Genomic DNA, 18,552 nt, shown 5'->3' on the forward strand with positions numbered 1-18,552 from the left:
TACTCACAGAGAAGAGGGGGGTCAATTTATTCCATTTAAGTTTTTAAGAAGAGATTGGACAACCATTTGTCTGAAATAGTATCAGGTTTTTTTCCTGAGCAAGGGGTTGGACTAGAAGACCTCCAAGGCCCCTTCCGACTCTAATTCTATTCTCCTGAGGGCAGGACAAAAGCAATGAGTGGAAGCTCATCAGATGGAGATTCAGCCTGGAAATAAAAGAAAAGACGGTACAGGAGAGAAAAGAAAAGAGACAAAGGGAAATGCTGAGTACCTAAGATGGAATCTAAAGAGAGTTAGAACATAGAACAACAGGGTTGTAAGGGACCTTGGAGGTCGTCTAGTCTAACCCCCTGCCTGTGGCAGAATATCCCTATTCTGGACTTTCTTTGGGCTTGATGGGATGGGTAAACGTGATCATACAAAGAATAACAGAGTAACAGAGTTGGAGGGGACCTTGGAGGTCTTCTAGTCCAACCCCTTGCTCAAGCAGGACTCCCTAGGCCATTTCAGACAAATGGCTATCCAGTCTCTTCTTAAAATACTCCAGGGATGGAGCGCCCACAACTTCAGGTGGCAAGCCGTTCCACTGGTTAATATTCCTCACTGTTAGGAAGTTTCTCCTTAATTCCAGGTCGCTTCTCTCCTTGGTTAGTTTCCATCCGTTGCTTCTTGTCCTGCTTTTACTGGAGATTGTCAAGAAAAGATTGGATTAGCAATCCGTATTGGCCAGGGGGTTGGTCTAGAAGACCTCCAAGGCTCCTTCTAGCCCTATGATCCCAAGTTAACTTTAAGACCACTGGTGGTGAATGTTCATTAGACCATCAAACCTCACAAATGTTGGTTCCCCTGAATGGATTCTCTATAATACATACAGCACTTTCTTGGTTTTTGCAACATTAAGATCCAAAAATATTCTTCGTTGCATCTTACAACCTAACAATCAAATTAATATTTCTTATTCACTGACATTAATTCAGGTTTTCAATCACATCCTTTCCCCATAAAAGTACTCATACATTCATACTCTGACCGTCAATATTACCACAAACATTCCTTGTATATTCATTATCTATCCATAAATATATTACACACCCACTCCATATAACACATTTATATTTTAATATTTCGCTGGTTACACAATCAACACCTGCTGCCTTACTATTTTTCATCATCTTCATAGCATTTATTAATTCTTTTCATGACTTTTTTTTCTTGAGCAGAATATTTATAACTTTCGTTTTCATTCTTTTCTTCGGCACTTCAGTATCCTTCCAATGCAAACCTTTTAATATATTCCTTCACTCCATTTTCACCCCAGATCACATCATGTCTCCTTCTTGCTTTTTAACTCCATACCTGCCTTCATGTTCTCACCCTCTTAGAGTCATTCATTCTCCTCAAAATAATCCTGCCTTCCCTCTACTTATTTTAATCCTCCCTCCTCTTTGCAATTATCATTTCTCTATTACACAACATCTTCCTTTCAATCTTGTTTTTTTTTATTGCAGCAAACTTCACTCACATGCATTTTTTTTATCTGCAGCCTTTTGTGTCTCCGTTCCATCCTACGTATTTTTTTTTCATTTTCTTCATTAACAACTTTTCACTGGCAGTCTAACACAATTATTTTCACCCCACCTTTCACATCCCTTTTCCATTCATTCAGGGGAAGTTTAATCTATCTTCTAGTTCTTTTTCTGAATAAGATTTATACTTTCCCTCCCTGCTGTTATTTTATTTTCAATCTAGTTTCTTTCTCTTCATCTCCCAGGTCTGTGTTTTTTTTCTCCCAAGACTACTCTTAACACTACCAAATTATACAGTATGTCTATGGAGAGTCACAGTCATCCGGGTCATGGATGTCTCAAAAGTGCTAGACTGTTTTTTCTTGAAGAGGTTTCGCTTCTCCTCCAAGAAGCTTCTTCCGTTCTGACTAACAGTTCGATTCTTCAGTCAGAAATGAAGAAGCTTCTTGGATGAGAAGTGAAACCTCTTCAAGGAAAAACAAAGATGTTGTGACCTAGGCTTACTGAGTCATTACAATACACAATTAGTCCCTCCCCAAAAACCTATTTTATTGTAACAGCGGAGAATTACGTTCATTCCCAGGTGAGTCCCAATTAGTTGCAAAAAAAGTCCTTCGGAATAAGTCCTTTGGGATAATCACCAACCCTTATCTTCTTTAACACCCTGCCAAAGGCCTTATTTGGCAAAGTCCCACAGAGTTCAGAAACAAACAAGAGATACCGACTGAAAACAGAGTTAGCAACGCTGCTTTCCTGCAAAAGGCTGAAGTGCCTTTGTTTCTCTTTTAAGCCTTATGGGAGAGGCCAATCATCTCCTGGCCTTACTGCCGAGTTGTCCCTTTTGCTTTAGCTGCTCTTGCCTTCTGGCAGCTCTGCGCATGCGCGCACTAGGAACAGGCTCCTCCTGTTCCTCTGACTCTTTGCTGTCTGACTCTGGAGGCTCCAGAGTCCGCACATAACTCCCAAATGGCCCTGGCCCCATCTCTGCCTCCGACGCAGAGCCCTCGTCCGGGCCTTCCCCAGACTCCAGGACTGGCCCATGTTCCTCCCCAGCCTCCTCACTGTCCGACTCTGCTGCCAGCTCCGCAGGCTGCTGGCGGACCACAACAAAAGGTAAGTCCAGTTGCCTCTTGAAAAAGCACCTTTTGGACTACCAAAATATAGTTTATCCCAAATTCAAACCCTCTCCCGGGTTTAGCATCCTTCACCAATCATCTCTCTCTTTCATATTAAACAAATCAGTCAAGATTTTTGATTCTCTCCGTTTCTATTTGCAGCGATGAACTGACTTTTGCTTTAAATATGTATTCAGAACAATCAGAGTTCTGATTCTCTCCAAGGGTTTTGTATTCTCATCTCATTCCCAGCCATCCATCACATCGTTTAAATGACTCATCCTGCCCCTAAATTGCATCCATTCAACACACGCCTCAATTTCCCTCCCAAAGTCACTCCTAAGTTCTTCCACAATTTAAGTTCGCTGAAGCATAACATGCAACTAGCGCCAAGCTTCGCATCCCTACTTCCCATAATCCTGATGACACCAAATGACACTTCCTAACATATATTTTCATCCTTTTCGTTGGTGAATTAAAATGACTCCTTCCCTCTTCTCTGCCTATATTCACCAACTCCACTCTACAAACTCAGCTACCTGTGCAGCGCCATCTCCTTCGGAGAAGGGCGGGATATAAATTCAATTTTTTTAAAAAAAGGCAAAGCTGAAAAATACAGCACCTTCCTGTATTCGAGGCAAAGTTTTAAAATAATAATAATAATAAAACTTCCCTCCAAACATTGTGGCTTATTACATTAGAAAGACTAGGAAAAAAAATAACTGCCCCAAGGAAAGCAGTTGTGTTGTTGTTTAAATAAAAGGCAGAAGATAAATTTGACAGTTTTACAGTTTGCAAATGCAGAAAGCAAAACGAGGAAGAATTCTAATACGCTCCTCCACAAAGATTGAGAAGAAAGAAAAGCTTTTTAAACCTCTTTTATTAATGGAAGGTTTGACATAATGGTTTTTACAAATCCAGCAATGAATAAACTTCATATACCCCGTTTGGAGGATCATTAAATTGTTTGCTTAGCATACTGTTATTATTCTAAATTATTCCCAATTATTCACTTTTGATCATTTTATTTTTATAAACAGGTATAGTCATCTAATTATATTCTTTTCAAAGCATATTTATGTATTGTAATACATACCGTAGTAGATTGAATGTATTATTTTGGAAACCACTTTTGGAATTTTTGCTTGAGAAAGATTAAAAATGAAGTTTCATTTTTAGAGTTGGATGATTAGATCTGTTCTTATAGAAATATGGTGTATTTTCATTTTTGCTATTAGGCATGTATATTGCATTTTCAATGTTTAAGTTTAAAGTTAGAGTAAGAGGACGTTTTGTTATATAATTCTAATGCTATTATATTTTTGACGTTTAGGTTTAAACTTAGACTATGAGGTCATTTTGTTATATAATCCTAATGCTACTTTGATTATCTAATATTTTATATATGATTGTTTTGTGCTTTTAATTCAGATAAGAGGTTATTTCTACTATTCTATTCTATTCTATACATTTGTATCTGTACTTTAGAAAATATGAAGTCTTTTTTTTGGTCATTTTTAACTTTTTCCCCTTTTTGATTCCCTTCTCTCTAAATTTCCCCTTTTTGTAATTTTGCGTTTTCTCCCCCTCTGAAACTTAACAAAGGTGAGCATTTCCATACATTACAGAGAGATATCTTTGTGTAATATTAATATAGTCATTCTTTTATAACCCCTGTATACTCTCTGAAAATGCTGTGCAATCAGTAACAAACTTAGCCATAGTTTATATTCCCAAAGTCGAAACCAACATGTCCCAAAGGAGCTTTTTCAGGAGGCAACTGGAGTTTTGTTTTTTCTTTTGAAGAGATTTCACTTCTCATCTAAGAAGCTTCTTCAGCTCTGATTGGATGGTGGGGAATGGAAGGATTTATATTCCTTGCGGACAGCTGGTCATTTGCATAAATCTTTCCATCCCCCACCATCCAGTCAGAGCTGAAGAAGCTTCTTGGATGAGAAGTGAAACGTCTTCGAAAGAAAAACCAAGAAAGTCCAGCTGTCTCCTGAAAAAGCACCTTTGAGACAACCGTGACCTGGATGAGTGAGAATCTCTATAGACTTTTAGAAACCAACATCAATTTATTTATGAGATTATGGACAATCAAGGCAGAACCTTATTCTGTGATATTGAGAAGGAAGATTACAAAACTCAAAATGTTCCGGCTCTAAACAGCTGTTGTAACTGGTTCTCGGTTCACTTCTTGGCCTGTTGGCTAAGACCGAGTGTGTTATCGGTACCGCAGAAGGTTTCATCTTCTACACAAAACAGATGTTTTGCTTCTGGCTGCTCTGTGTAGCAACCTCACATGTGGTGTGTCCTTTCAGGAGAAGTGGTGTTTCTTTTCTTGACTGTTCCTGTCTGGGAAAAGGAGAAGATAGAGGACCAAGGGTCTCTCTTCTGCTATTAATTTTAGTGGTTCAGGTGGCCTGCAGAACAAAACAGCTGGCATTTCAGAAAAGAAAAGAGCTGGGTCTCATTGTTCTCCTACTCATGATGTCTCTGGAGATTCTCCATCATCCAGGTCATGGTTGTCCCAAAGGCAACTGGACTTTGGTCTTCCTTGAGGACATTTCGCTTCTCATTCAAGAAGCTTCTTCAGTTGAGAAGGAAGAGCGGGAGGGGGAGGGCAAGTGAGCTGAGGGGGAGGAGGAGAAGGGGAAAGAGAAGATGATGATGATGATGAAGAAGAAGAAGAAGAAGAAGAAGAAGAAGAGGAAGAGGAAGAAGAAGAAGAAGAAGAGGAAGAAGAAGAAGAAGAAGAAGAAGAAGAAGTAGAAGAAGAAGAAGAAGAAGAAGAAGAAGAAGAAGAAGAAGAAGAAGAAGAAGAAAAAGAAGTAGAAGAAGAAGAAGAGGAGGAAGAAGAGGGCAACATAGTGAAGTTTCTTGGATGACAAGCAAAATGTCTTCAAGGAAAAACGAAGTCCAGTTGCCTTCTGATAAAAGTACCTTTGGGTCCTTCTCATTATGTTGTCTAATTGTCCTAGAAGGTTACCTAGTAATGATGCTGTGTGTTTCTCTGCGTATGTTGTGCAAGGCTCTTAGGAGAAATGCTACCTGGATGTAATATTTATTTACTTATTTAAGCAATTTGGAGCCCCCTTCTACCCAACTTCCTCTCCTCAAGGTAAGACATGTTGTGGGTCCAAATTATTTGGGAAATACATCAAGTAAGAGCTGGGAAATGGGCCTTCTCTGTGGTGGCTCCCTCCCTTTGGAACATCATTCCCCAGAGATAAGATTGGTCCCCAGCCTTGAACAGGTGAGGTGACCAAGGCATGAGTGACCATATGAAGGACCTCCCAGTCCAGCAAAGAGGGAAGCTTCAGGTACTTCAGGTACCTGTGCAAAAGACTGCAAACTGTGTATGAGCAAATACTTATGCTAAGCACGCCATCAATATAGTGCTGTAAAATCCTAATTGAACAGGCTTCACTTTTGCAGACCGAAGGCAAAATCTGTCTGTGAGCCACATGCTTTTGCACACTTTCTCTTTTACAAGGATAAAATTGCGTAAAATATCCTTGTGCAAAATACCATTTCCTTTTTTCTTTTTGGCGTAAAATAAGTAAAATAGAGGAGTCAAATCCCATTTGGATTTAACAGACGTTCTCTTTTAACGGACACCCCTTCTGCCCAAGGGTCCGTTAAATCAACTACACAATTTCTTTAAAAAAATCTTCCATAATGACGGTCTTTGTAGGTTTGTTTGGCTGTCTAAACCTGGACTCTTGTCATTTCCAACTACAATAGTGCATTTGAAAGACCAGAAAGCATCACTGATTGGCTGGCCTGCTTATTTTTGGTGGGGGCGTTTTTTAGCCATTATCCTGGCCTCCTCGTGTATTTTTCTGTCTGTGGAGAATTCAGAATGCATTTAAAAATGCAAAACTTTCCACCAGTTTGACTGCTGCTCTTAGGTGTGGATGTGCTCTGTTGTGCCCTTGTGCCCTGCTCAGGCACTCCACAGTGTGTTGTGTTGCAAAGGCATGTCTAAATTGGCTAGTTAGACCTGTTTGCTGCACTCCTCCTCTTCCTGCAGCACAACAAGAAAAAGTTGTGTTTTGCTGTTGTGTGCATGACTCATCAGGTTTCTTTTGTTCTGGGTGCTGCCGTGGAGGTAAATTTGCTTTTGGGAGATGAATTCAGGAAGGGATTGTTCCCCTGGGCTTCTCGGGGTAGAAAGACATGCCTGGGAAGCAACTCCTTCAGTTGTGGGTTTTTTTTTTTGTTGTTGTTTTTGCTAATGTTCCCATTTTATAAGGAAGGAATTGAAATTGCCATTATTTAAATCTATCTTTGGCAGCAAACCCGTAGCAGGTTGCCAAAAAAAAAGGGGGAGGGAAGTAAATTTGCATGTCAAACTTGAAAATACTATGGTGGAAGAAGAGGCGCCGTGTTTCTGACAAAATGCAAAATTTGAGGTGTGTGTGTGCGCACACACATATATGTATATGTATATGTATATACATGTATATGTGTGCCTCCAGAAGTTGTGAGTGCTCCAACACTGGAAATTTTTAAGAGGATGTTGGATAACCATGTGTCTGAAGTGGTGTAGGGTTTCCTGCCTGGGCAGGGGGTTGGACTAGAAGACCTCCAAGGTCCCTTCCAACTCTGTTATTCTATTCTATTCTATTCTATTCTATTCTATTCTATTCTATTCTATTCTATTCTATTCTATTCTATTCTTCTACTCTAATTTAATCTACTTCTATTCTGTTCTGTTCTGTTCTGTTCTTATATATAAGAATATTTGTAGCTCAGGTTTGAAATGAGAGGTCCTGGATGCTCTCTGATCTTGCTTTTTTTTTTTGCAAACGTTTCATTACCTGACTAGGTAATATCATCAATGCTAGCTAGTAAAGCTGCAAGAAAACAAGCAAGATCGGAGAGCACCAAGAACCCTATATATATATATGTATATATGTGTGTGTGTATGTGTGTGTGTGTGTGTGTGTGTGTGTGTGTGTAGGTCTTTGGTTTTTCGGGTTTTCTCCCGTGTAAAATTGGAAGTGTCTTGGCGACGTTTCGACGAAGTCTCATTCGTCATCTTCAGGCTTCAGCTTCGTGCTTCTGGGAGCAATGTGTGATCGCAGCTGTTTCTTCCTTTTAACTGCTAGTGGGGGTTTGAACTGATTGGGTGGGAGCTTGGCTGTGCTCTGATTGGATGGGGTTTTTTTTGTGCTCTGATTGGCTGGGGGTGTGTCCTGTTTGGGTGGGGGCTTGGTTGTGCTCAGTTTAGTCTGTGTTGCAGAGGGAATTGAAACGTCGCCAAGACACTTCCAATTTTACATGGGAGAAAACCCGAACAACCAAAGACCTACATACAAACACCCGTGAAAACCTCAGAAAACAAATATATATATATTCCTCTACTTACTATTACAATTGAGCCTGAAATGAAAGAGGAAATTTAAGAGCTTTAATGGAGACACAGATGTATATTTAAAAAACAAAAACAAACAGAACATGTTAACTGGGAAAATGCTAAAAACAAGCTAAGGAGATCCACAGGATTCTTCTGGAAACAGACTAATGAATGGGATAATTCAGGAAACGGATGGGTTGATATTAGGTAGACATTAGTCAACCCTCCCAGGTGGGGAACTCGTGTCACACAGCCCCTACTTCTCTAATTTTATTCACAGTTGAATACAGCACGGAATAACAGAATGACAGAGTTGGAAAAGGGACCGTGGAGGTCTTCTAGTCCAACCCCCTGCTCAAGCAGGAGACCTTAGAGAAAGGGTGAAATCTATTTACCTTCCTTACCGGCTTGGGACGCGTCACACGTACACACAGACCTTCTGCACATGCGGAGAAGGTCAAAAACACATTACTTCTTGGATAAAACCAGGAAGTAATGACACCTGTGCGGGTGGGCAGAGCTTTACTCCGCCATCGCTACTGGATCACTGAACGACCGGCTGCGATCACTACCAGATTGCGCGATCCAGTCCGATCCAACAGCATTTCACCCCTGCCTTAGAGTCTATTTCAGACAAAGAGTCTCTTCTTAAAAACCTCCAGTGATGGAGCACCCACAACCTCTGGAGGCAACAATACAGCTTCTTCATCTTGATTTTCCTCAATGTAGAACTCAGAACTTGCACTGGCAATGAGAGATCTCCCTGGCACAGCTCTTGAGATGGTCTTACGTATCATTTTTCTCCAGATACTGATTAAAAACTCTGGACCGAATTTGCCTGCATGGGCCTCACCCCAAACACGATGAGAAGAGACGAACACGTCCCATCGTTCCTGCCTCTTCTTGCAGAAGGGCAAAGCTGGCACGGGATACCCTTCTGAGCAAAAATTAGATCTTCAAAATATCTGAAGTCTGAAGTGACCTTTGTTTCAGACTGTAAATATCTAAAAGACGAGAGGGAATCTCAATCAAAGTGATCCGACTCCTCAGAAGCACACTTCACTTTATTAGGGGAAATAAGTTTGACATTTCTCCGGAAAAAGGTCAGCCACGAACAATTTACAAAAATGACATAAATTTCTTTAGAGGGGGAAATGCATGTTTCTGGGGAGACTTCGCCGTAGCTCTTGTCGAAAGTCAACGATGGGGAAAGCCTGGAGAAGGAGCTGCAACTAAGTGGTCCCATGTTTCTCAGCTTGGACAACCTTTTAAGACATGCGGACTTCAACTCCCAGAATTCCACCCATCCTGGCTAGGGATTTGTGGGAACTGAAGTCTAAACATCTTAAAGATGCCAAGGTTGAGATATACTGAAGTAATCTAATCCGGGGGCCTCCAACCTTGGCAACTTTGAGACGTGTGGACTTTGAGAGTTGAAGTGCACACATCTTAAAGTTGCCAAGGTTGGAGGCCCCTGGTCTAATCTAGCTCTTTGACATGAACCAACTTCTTTGAAAAATCCATAAATACATTCTGTAAAATGTATTCGACAAGCTCCTGGGTTCAAAAACATTATTTACCAGACATACAGAAGGACAATCTAGCGTAAACCTTCCTAATCTGATGGACATCTTCCTTCCTTAAGAAAGGTAATTGATAGGTAACTGCGTCATGTGGTACAAACACCTTGTGTTATCTTAGTAATTTCTACTATAGTTCTGTCTGATAATATCTCACAACTTATTAACTAGGAAGGAAGGAGGCCACGACAAACCACTTCTGAACCACTTGGCCAAGAGAACTGGAGGGAGTTCTCCAGGCACTCTCTGAGAATCGGACACAATGGAAGGGAAGAATTTGGGTTTTTTAGCATAATCAACACACAGACAACGTGTGGAAGGCACAACATTAGAGATCGGCATGTCTTAAACCTATTTTCTGATTATTATTATTTCCTCATTGCTATTAAACCATTTAAGATCCTGTTTTCCTTTGGCGGATTGTGCTTCTCCAGTTACAGGCATTCCTCGACTTGCGACCACAATCGAGCCCAAACTTTCTGCTACTAAGCGAAACAGTTAAGTGAGTTTTTTGCCACCATTTGTTAACTGAATCTCTGAAGTCGCTAAGTTGGTCACACGGTTGTTAAGGGGATCTGTTGTCCCCACTGACTTGGATGGTCAGAAGGTCGCAAAAAGGGGATCGCGCGGCCCTGGGACGCTACAACCGACGTAAGTACATGCCAGTTGCCAAGCCTCTGAATTCAGATCACGTGACCCCCAGTGGGGAATGCTGCAACGGTCGTTAAGCGTGGAAAATGGTCATAAGTCACTTTTTTTGGCACCATTGGGACGGTCACTAAATGAACTGTTGTAAGTCAAGGACTCCCTGTGGAAAACTAGCTTGGATGGTCAAAAGTGTTAAGCTACAATAGAAGACACTTGGAAATTGCAAGTCATAATTAGGGATTATTTTTCCCCCTGGGACGGAGCAAACTCATTATCCAGGGAAGAAGATGTTAGCCATCTTCAAACACAGGCAGAGTTTCCCCAGAGCAGGCAGGGCAGTTTTATAGGACAGGGGTCTCCAACCTTGGTCCCTTTAAGACTCGTGGACTTCAACTCCCAGAGTCCCAGGGCAAAGCTGGCTGAGGAACTCTGGGAGTTGAAGTCCACCAAAGGGACCAAGGTTGGAGACCCCTGTTATAGGAAACCAGGTTACTCTGGAGTAGACCCCCCTCCCAGCTTTCTATCGAGGCACGAAAAATTGCACAATCCTTGTGTTTCGTTTCGGAGCCTCCCTCAGGGTTGAAAAACCAAATCCTCCCGCTTTAGTAAAAACGAGGTCCTGGGTGCAGGTTGGAAGCCCCTTTGCGTGTTCAGCGTTTCAGTTTCCAGATTTACCTTTTCGTGGATTTCCTGGGTGGACTGAGCGTCACAGAAGGCCACGGTAGCCACGTCCTTCAGGATCGGCATTTCTACCGTACAGTCCCGGCCATCCAGCAGCGCAACCAGGGGACGTGGATGCATGGGGCCGTTCATGATCGGAGGTCGAATGCCTGAGATGAAAAGGGGGGAAAAAGAAAGACATTTTAACAGAATCACAGAGTTGGAAGGGATCTCAGAGGTCGTCTAGTCCAACCCCCCCTGCTCAAGCAAGAGACCTTCTACTATTCCGGACAAAGGGCTGTCCAGTGTCTTCTTAAAAACCTCCAGTGATGGAGTACCTGCAACTTCTGGAGGCAAATTGTTCCACTGATTAACAGAATTACAGAATAATATTTGAAAAGGGCCTTGAGGTCATCTAGTCCAACTCGCCACCCAAGCAGGAGACCCTACATCATTTCTGACAGATGGCAGTCCAGTCTCTTCTTGAAAGCCTCCAGGGATGAAGCTCCCATAACTTCTGAAGGCAACTTCTGTTCCATGAGTTGATGGTTCTCACTGTCAGAAAATGTCTCCTTATTTTCAGGTTGAATCTCGCCTTGGTCTGTTTCCATCCATTCTTCCTTGTCTGGCCTTCAGGTGCTTTCCTTCTCTCTGGGGCAGCCCCTCAAATATTGGAAGATGCTACCATGTCTCCCCTGGTCCTTCTCTTCACTAGACTAGCCAGGCCCAGTTCCTGCAACTGTTCATCGTATGTTTTAGCCTCCAGACGCCTCATCATCCTTGTTCCCTTCTCTTTACATCTTGTTTTTATTTATTTTTATTTATTTACATTCGGTTCAATTGGAAAATGGGATAATGTATCTTAGGGAGAATATTGAGACATATGTGTGTGTGTGTGTGTGTGTGTGTGTGTGTGTGTGTGTGTGTGTGTGTGTTTTCTGAGGTTTTCACGGGTGTTTGTATGTAGGTCTTTGGTTATTCGGGTTTTCTCCCACGTAAAATTGGAAGTGTCTTGGCGACGTTTCGACGAAGTCTCATTCGTCATCTTCAGGCTTCAGCTTCGTGCTTCTGGGAGCAATGTGTGTATATGTGTATTTGTGTGTGTGTGTGTGTGTGTGTGTGTATATGCAGCTGCAACATTAGCCATTTCAAACCCCTCCAATCCATTCATGCAGCAGACTGACACCCACTATGAAGATGTAGCACGACCACAAAGCCAAACAACAGCTATGCAGCTCACCAGCTCAAATCCCCCTGCAGCACAGACTAGACTGAGCACAACCAAGCCCCCACCAACACAGGACACACCCCCAGCCAATCAGAGCATAGAAAAACCCCCATCCAATCAGAGCACAGCCAAGCTCCCACCCAATCAGTTCAAACCCCCACTAGCAGTTAAAAGGAAGAAACAGCTGCGATCACACATTGCTCCCAGAAGCACGAAGCTGAAGCCTGAAGATGACGAATGAGACTCGTCAAAACGTCGCCAAGACACTTCCAATTTTACGGAGAAAACCCAGACAACCAAAGACATATATATATATATATATATATATAAATATATATATTTTCTGAGGTTTTTGCGGATATTTGTATGTAGGTCTTTGGTTATTCGGGTTTTCTCCTGCGTAAAATTGGAAGTGTCTTGGGACGTTTCGACGAAGTCTCATTCGTCATCTTCAGGCTGGTGTTTACAGCTTTGTGCACAAAGCTGTAAACACCAGCCTGAAGATGACGACGATATATATATATATATATATATATATATAGTATATCTATATCTATATCTATATCTATATCTATATCTATATCTATATCTATTTTCTGAGATTTTCGCGGGTGTTTGTATGTAGGTCTTTGGTTATTCGGGTTTTCTCCCACGTAAAATTGGAAGTGTCTTGGCGACGTTTCGACGAAGTCTCATTCGTCATCTTCAGGCTTCAGCTTCGTGCTTCTGGGAACAATGTGGGATTGCAGCTGTTTCTTCCTTTTTAACTGCTAGTGGGGGGTTGAACTGATTGGGTGGGAGCTTGGCTGTGCTCTGATTGGATGGGGGTTTTTTGTGCTCTGATTGGCTGGGGGTGTGTCCTGTGTTGGTGGGGGCTTGGTTGTGCTCAGATTAGTCTGATTTGCAGGGGGATTTGAGCTGGTGAGCTGCACTGCTGTTGTTTGGCTTCGTGTATATATACACACACACACACACACACACACACAAATACACATATACACACACACACATATATATATATACATATATAGAATACAATCAGAATGATAAGGGAAACCCTGAACTGAACCATTTGGTGAATTTGCACCACTCTGGTAGCAAATAGAGAGGCCAGAATTCCCTCCCAGATCGCAAAGACGATAAAAACAAACTGCATTACAAGAAAATGTGTTGAGGCGACTCTCGCATTGTTCTGATGAGAAAGCCATTTGCAACAGACCACATCCTGTTTGCAGACAGAATAGGCAGACCACCGAAATTACAGTTTTCAAACGAATCACAATGTGAGAGCAGTGACATCCACCATTCCAATAAACTCACAGAACACACGGTCCAGCCTCTGCCCTGCATCCAGCCAAGTTGGAAAGGATTTCTCCTCACTTTTCATTTAAACCCTCTGCCTTTTCTCGAGCTTTTCTTAGGTAATCCTGAGAAAAGATATGGGTGCTTTAAAAAAAAAACACCACATGACTGCTTTCTTTGAAAGCAGCTGCAACTTTGGTTAAGCTGCTTTCATGAGCAGCAAAGAGGTGCTATATTCACGGGACGTTTGAATGGGCTCTTCCAAGTTATTTTCAAAACTTACCAAGCCCAACAAGTTCGGTTAAGAAAGGTGGGATTGCCTGGCAAGATGGCAACCCTGGCATTACGCGACCCGAGGTCTCTTATGCCTTGAAGATTTGTCAACTTTGATCGTAATTCCCACAGCTGCCATCCTGGCCCATTTCAACCCTCTTGCACAAAAGCACCAGCAATATGAACAATAAAGCAGATATTACGCCAGGCACTAAGACACTGTAACATCTTAATTCTAAATATCTTTGTTTTAGTAGCAGCACTGAAGAAATAGCTCTGTGGTTAAAAAAGAAACACACACACACACACCTGGTCAGCCCCAGGCCAAGTTGAGAAAATCAAAGTGACAGATGGGGTGTGCTAATTGCTAATTATTTTAAGAGGGTTAAAGCCCAGGGCGCACAGCAGAACCAGAGAAATATAAGATCCCAATCAAAGGATGATAGAATCCTAGGGCTGGAAGGGAACCGGGAGATCTTCTAGTCCAACCCCTTGCTCAAGGCAGGAGTCCTTATACCATCCGGGACAAATGATTGTCCAATCTTTTCTTGAAAACCTCCAGTGATGGAGCACCCACAACTCCAGGGGGTGGTGGGGGCAAGTTCATTAAGGCTAGCCCAGGGGGTGTCCAAACTGGGCAACTTTAAGACTTATGGACTTCAACTCCCAGAATTCCTCAGCCAGCTTTGCTGTTTGGACAACCCTGGGCTAAAGGTAAAGGTAAAGGTTCCCCTCGCACATACGTGTTAGTCGTTGCCGACTCTAGGGGGCGGTGCTCATCTCCGTTTCAAAGCCGAAGAGCCAGCGCTGTCCGAAGACGTCTCCGTGGTCATGTGGCCGGCATGACTCAACGCCAAAGGCGCACGGAATGCTGTTACTTTCCCACCAAAGGTGGTCCCTCTTTTTCTACTTGCATTTTTTACGTGCTTTCGAAACTGCTAGGTTGACAGAAGCTGGGACAAGTAACGGGAGCTCACCCTGTTACACGGCAGCACTAGGGATTCGAACCGCTGAGCTGCCGACCTTTTGATCGACAAGCTCAACATCCTAGCCCCTGAGCCATCGCGTCCTGGGCTAGACATAACTAATTCCCTTTAGCCATTCAACATTTTAGCCTCCAGCCCCCCTTGGTTGCTCTTCTCTGCAACTCCTTCTAGGGTCTCGGTGACTTTTTTTAATATTGTGGTGACCAAACTGGACACAGGATTCTAAATGGGGCCTCACCAGTGCAGTGTAAAGCGGTATTAAAACTCCTTGTGATCCTGATGATGCAGCCTAGGACTGCATGGGCCATTTTGGCAGCTGCAGCACACGGCTGGCTCACACGCTTAAGCGGTTATTCACTAGGATTCCTAGATCCCTCACACAGGCACTACTGTTCAGCCAGATGCTACCTAGTCAATACCTGTGCGTTTGGTTTTTCCCTGCCTAAGGGCAGGACCTTGCACCACTGAACTGCATCTGATTGGGTAAAGCAACCGTGAGAACAATTAATCAGTGGAACGGCTGGCCACCAGAAGTTGTGGGTGCTCCACACTGGAGGATTTTAAGAAGAGATTGGACAACTATTTCTCTGAAGTGGTGTAGGGTTTCCTGCTTGAGCAAGGGGTTGGACTAGAAGACCTCCAAGGTCCCTTCCAACACCTTCTATTATTCTATTATTCTAGATAGATCATCATCAGCAAAGTAGGATCCTGGACCACACCGATAGCAATAGTCATGTTCAAGCCATCATGTTCAGGTGGACATCTAAAACGTACACCATCATCGACCTTTGTTCTTCCAAAGAATGCCAGAAAGAAGACCTTATTTGATGAATATGCCCATGGGGGACTGTAGATACATATATAATTTGTCAATCAAGGTCAAAATTGAAGACGACGGTCGATCAGAGTCAACCCTGAGAAGCCGTGCAGTATTAACGGTGTTCAGTCTTTTCCAGCGTTGACTTCAAAACACAGCTTTAACTTCCTATCTTATTCATGCATCATTGCATGTCAGCTACTGTCCCAAAGGGGCTTTTCCAAGAGGCAACTGGACTTTCTGGTTTTTCTTTGAAGACATTTCGCTTCTCATCCAAGAAGCTTCTTCAGCTCTGGCCGGATGATGGTGAAGAAATAGAAGGATTTATAAAGAGCTGAAGAAGCTGAAAAAACCAGAAAGTCCAGTTGCCTCTTGAAAAAGCACCTTTGGGACAACCATGAATGGATGACTGAGAACCTCCATAGACGTGTCAGCTGTTAAACACCAGTTCTGCCTTTCTGATCCTCCCCCAACTCCAGATTTTGCTACTCGTTTCTCCAAACTTTGCTTCTTTTCTCCTTATGACAGTCTTGTCCCCAAGAAATAAAACTGGAGCACCCACCGAATGAATCCTTGGCCAAAAACGGAAGGTAGAACTAGACCATGGGTTGAGGGAAAGGAAAACCACCGGACATCGTCCATCGCGATAAACTTGATCTGATCCATTCTTCTGTTCTATCAGCTCAGATCTCTTAATGGGCATCAAACAACCATCCAGAGCCTGGTGACCACGGATGAGTCATCGTCCCTGGGGTGGCCAAAGGGAGCAGGAGACCCTTATAGGACCTGGCTGCCAGCTCCTCTTCCGTCCAATTTGCAAAGAGCCCCTTGCCGATGGCGATACGAATCCCCTCCCATTAAAGGAAGCCTCTCAACATTCCCCAACGGGAAGCAAGCTGGCTTTTCTCTTTCGGCTTTCTCAGCTCAGGGGGTCCTCCACGCACGACCACAATGGAGCCTAACGATTCTCTTGCTAAGCGAGACGTTGGTTCAGTGAGTTTTGCCCCATTTCAGGACTTTTCTGGCCACCCGTGGTTCAGTGAAGCACTGCGGTCGTTAAATCAGTAACAAGGGCGTTACGCGAACCTGCCTTCCCCCTTGATTTTGCTGGTCAGGAGGTCGCAAAAGGGGACCACGTGTCCCTGGGACGCTATGACCGTCGCAAATGTGACTCTGTTGCCAAGCCTCTGAATTGTCATCACCTGACCAGGGGAAGGTTGCAGTGCTCCTAAGTCAGTTTTTTTAATGCCATAGTAACTTCAAACGGTCACTAAATGAATGTTGTAAGTTGAGGACTACATACATAACTAATATAGGTAGTCCTCAACTTACAACAGTTCATTTAGTGACCATTCAAAGTCACATTACTGAAAAAAGTGACTTATGACTGTTTTTCACACTCATAACCATCGCAACATTCCTGTGATCACGTGAGCAAAATTTAGACACTTGGAAACCGACTCATATTTATGACGGTCGCATAAATGGGGTCATGTGATCCCTTTCCTGACAAACAAGGTCAATGGGGGAAGCCAGATTCACTTAATGACCAGGTTACTAACTTAACAACTGCAGTGATTCACTTAAGAATGGTGGCAGGAAAAGTCATAAAACGGGCAAAACTCACGTAACAAATGTTTCACTTAGCAGCAGAAATTTTGGGTTCAATAGTGGTCGTAAGTCGAAAACTATCAGTACAGTCAATCTAGTATTATTGTGTGCTTGAGTCACTAATCTCTAGTTGGCCATCCAGAGTCACTTGGCAGAGCTGAGCACTCATAAACGTGGAATAAATAAATAATAATAACTAAATTGAATAACTAAATGACCCAGTTTCCTACATTCACACACACAAAAAGGAACCCTGGTCAGTTTAGCACTGCCCTCAAAAATGTTTCCCTGATAAAAAAAACAAAAACCCAATCTTCTTATTTTCAACAAAAAGGTGTGTAAGACTCAAGAAAAATATGCCCTCTTAGGTATAACTGCAAATTAAATTAATACACATTTTGACAAACATTTGATTATAACCTAAGCTGGGTTAAAAAGAGTTGCAATTCCAGGAACTCCTACCGATCTGATATTTCTTAAACTGAATTTTAGTTTCAAAGTCATTAATTGCACTTTTCAGCTATTTTCAGTCTTCAGTCCTGGGAAGCAACCTGCCTTTGATCCTCCTTTTTCATCTCTTTTAACTTTCTGTTCAGCCTCCTAAACTCTTTAAACGTCTTATTCACTGCAGCCTCTGTTTCTTGGACAAATGCTTTATTTATTTATTTATTTATTTATTTATTTATTTATTTATTTATTTATTTATTTATTTATTTATTTATTTATTTATTTATTTATTTGCTTTAAAAATAAAACCCACAAAAATACGGAAAGCAACATTAAGGGTTGAAAAAAATGCAAAAGATGAGAAATTCAAATTAGTTAAGTCCTCACAGAATCTTGTCAAAGGCAGGCTGCCATCTTTCATTAACGTCCTGCTGCCTTCAGTAGATCTTGAAGGTAAACAATAAATACTGATATATCAACTATGTCAAACCATTTTGTTATCCCTGATGCCTAGGAATAAATTAACACTTATCCGTGGCTGTGAAAGAGTTACAAAATGCTGGAACAAAAACTCTACAAATGTCTTAAAACTTGCTTAAAAACTAGCCTTTGCAGGCCATTGTACAAAGAATAGGTTTGGCTAGTCTAAAGAAAAGAAGAATTAAGGGTAACATGATAGCAGTCTCCCAATATCTCAGGGGCTGCCACAAAGAAGAGGGAGTCAAGCTATTCTCCAAAGCACCTGAGGGTAGAACAAGAAGCAACGGATGGAAACTAATCAAGGAGAGATGCAGCTTAGAACTAAGGAGAAATTTCCTGACAGTCAGAACAATTAATCAGTGGAACAACTGGCCTGCAGAAGTTGTGAATGCTCCAACACTGGAGGTGTTCAAGAAGAGACTGGACAGCCATTTGACTGGGATGGTATAGAATCTGCTGCTTGAACAAAAGATTGGACTAGAAGACCTCCAAGGTCCCTTCCAGCTCTATT

General features: G+C 42.3%; 1 protein-coding gene across 4 annotated transcripts in view; it reads right to left on the bottom strand.

Annotated features, from left to right (window-relative positions):
- CTBP1 (C-terminal binding protein 1) overlaps nt 1–18,552 on the bottom strand; it is a 69,832-nt gene that overhangs the window by 17,085 nt on the left and 34,195 nt on the right. For all 4 annotated transcript variants that reach the window (XM_058184486.1, XM_058184485.1, XM_058184487.1 and 1 more), the window contains one exon: nt 10,913–11,067. In XM_058184486.1, coding sequence (XP_058040469.1) covers nt 10,913–11,067 — 155 coding nt within the window. The remainder of the gene's footprint in view (nt 1–10,912; nt 11,068–18,552) is intronic.

The sequence above is a fragment of the Ahaetulla prasina genome, chromosome 5 (assembly GCF_028640845.1).
Source record: "Ahaetulla prasina isolate Xishuangbanna chromosome 5, ASM2864084v1, whole genome shotgun sequence".
Lineage (NCBI taxonomy): Eukaryota > Metazoa > Chordata > Lepidosauria > Squamata > Colubridae > Ahaetulla > Ahaetulla prasina.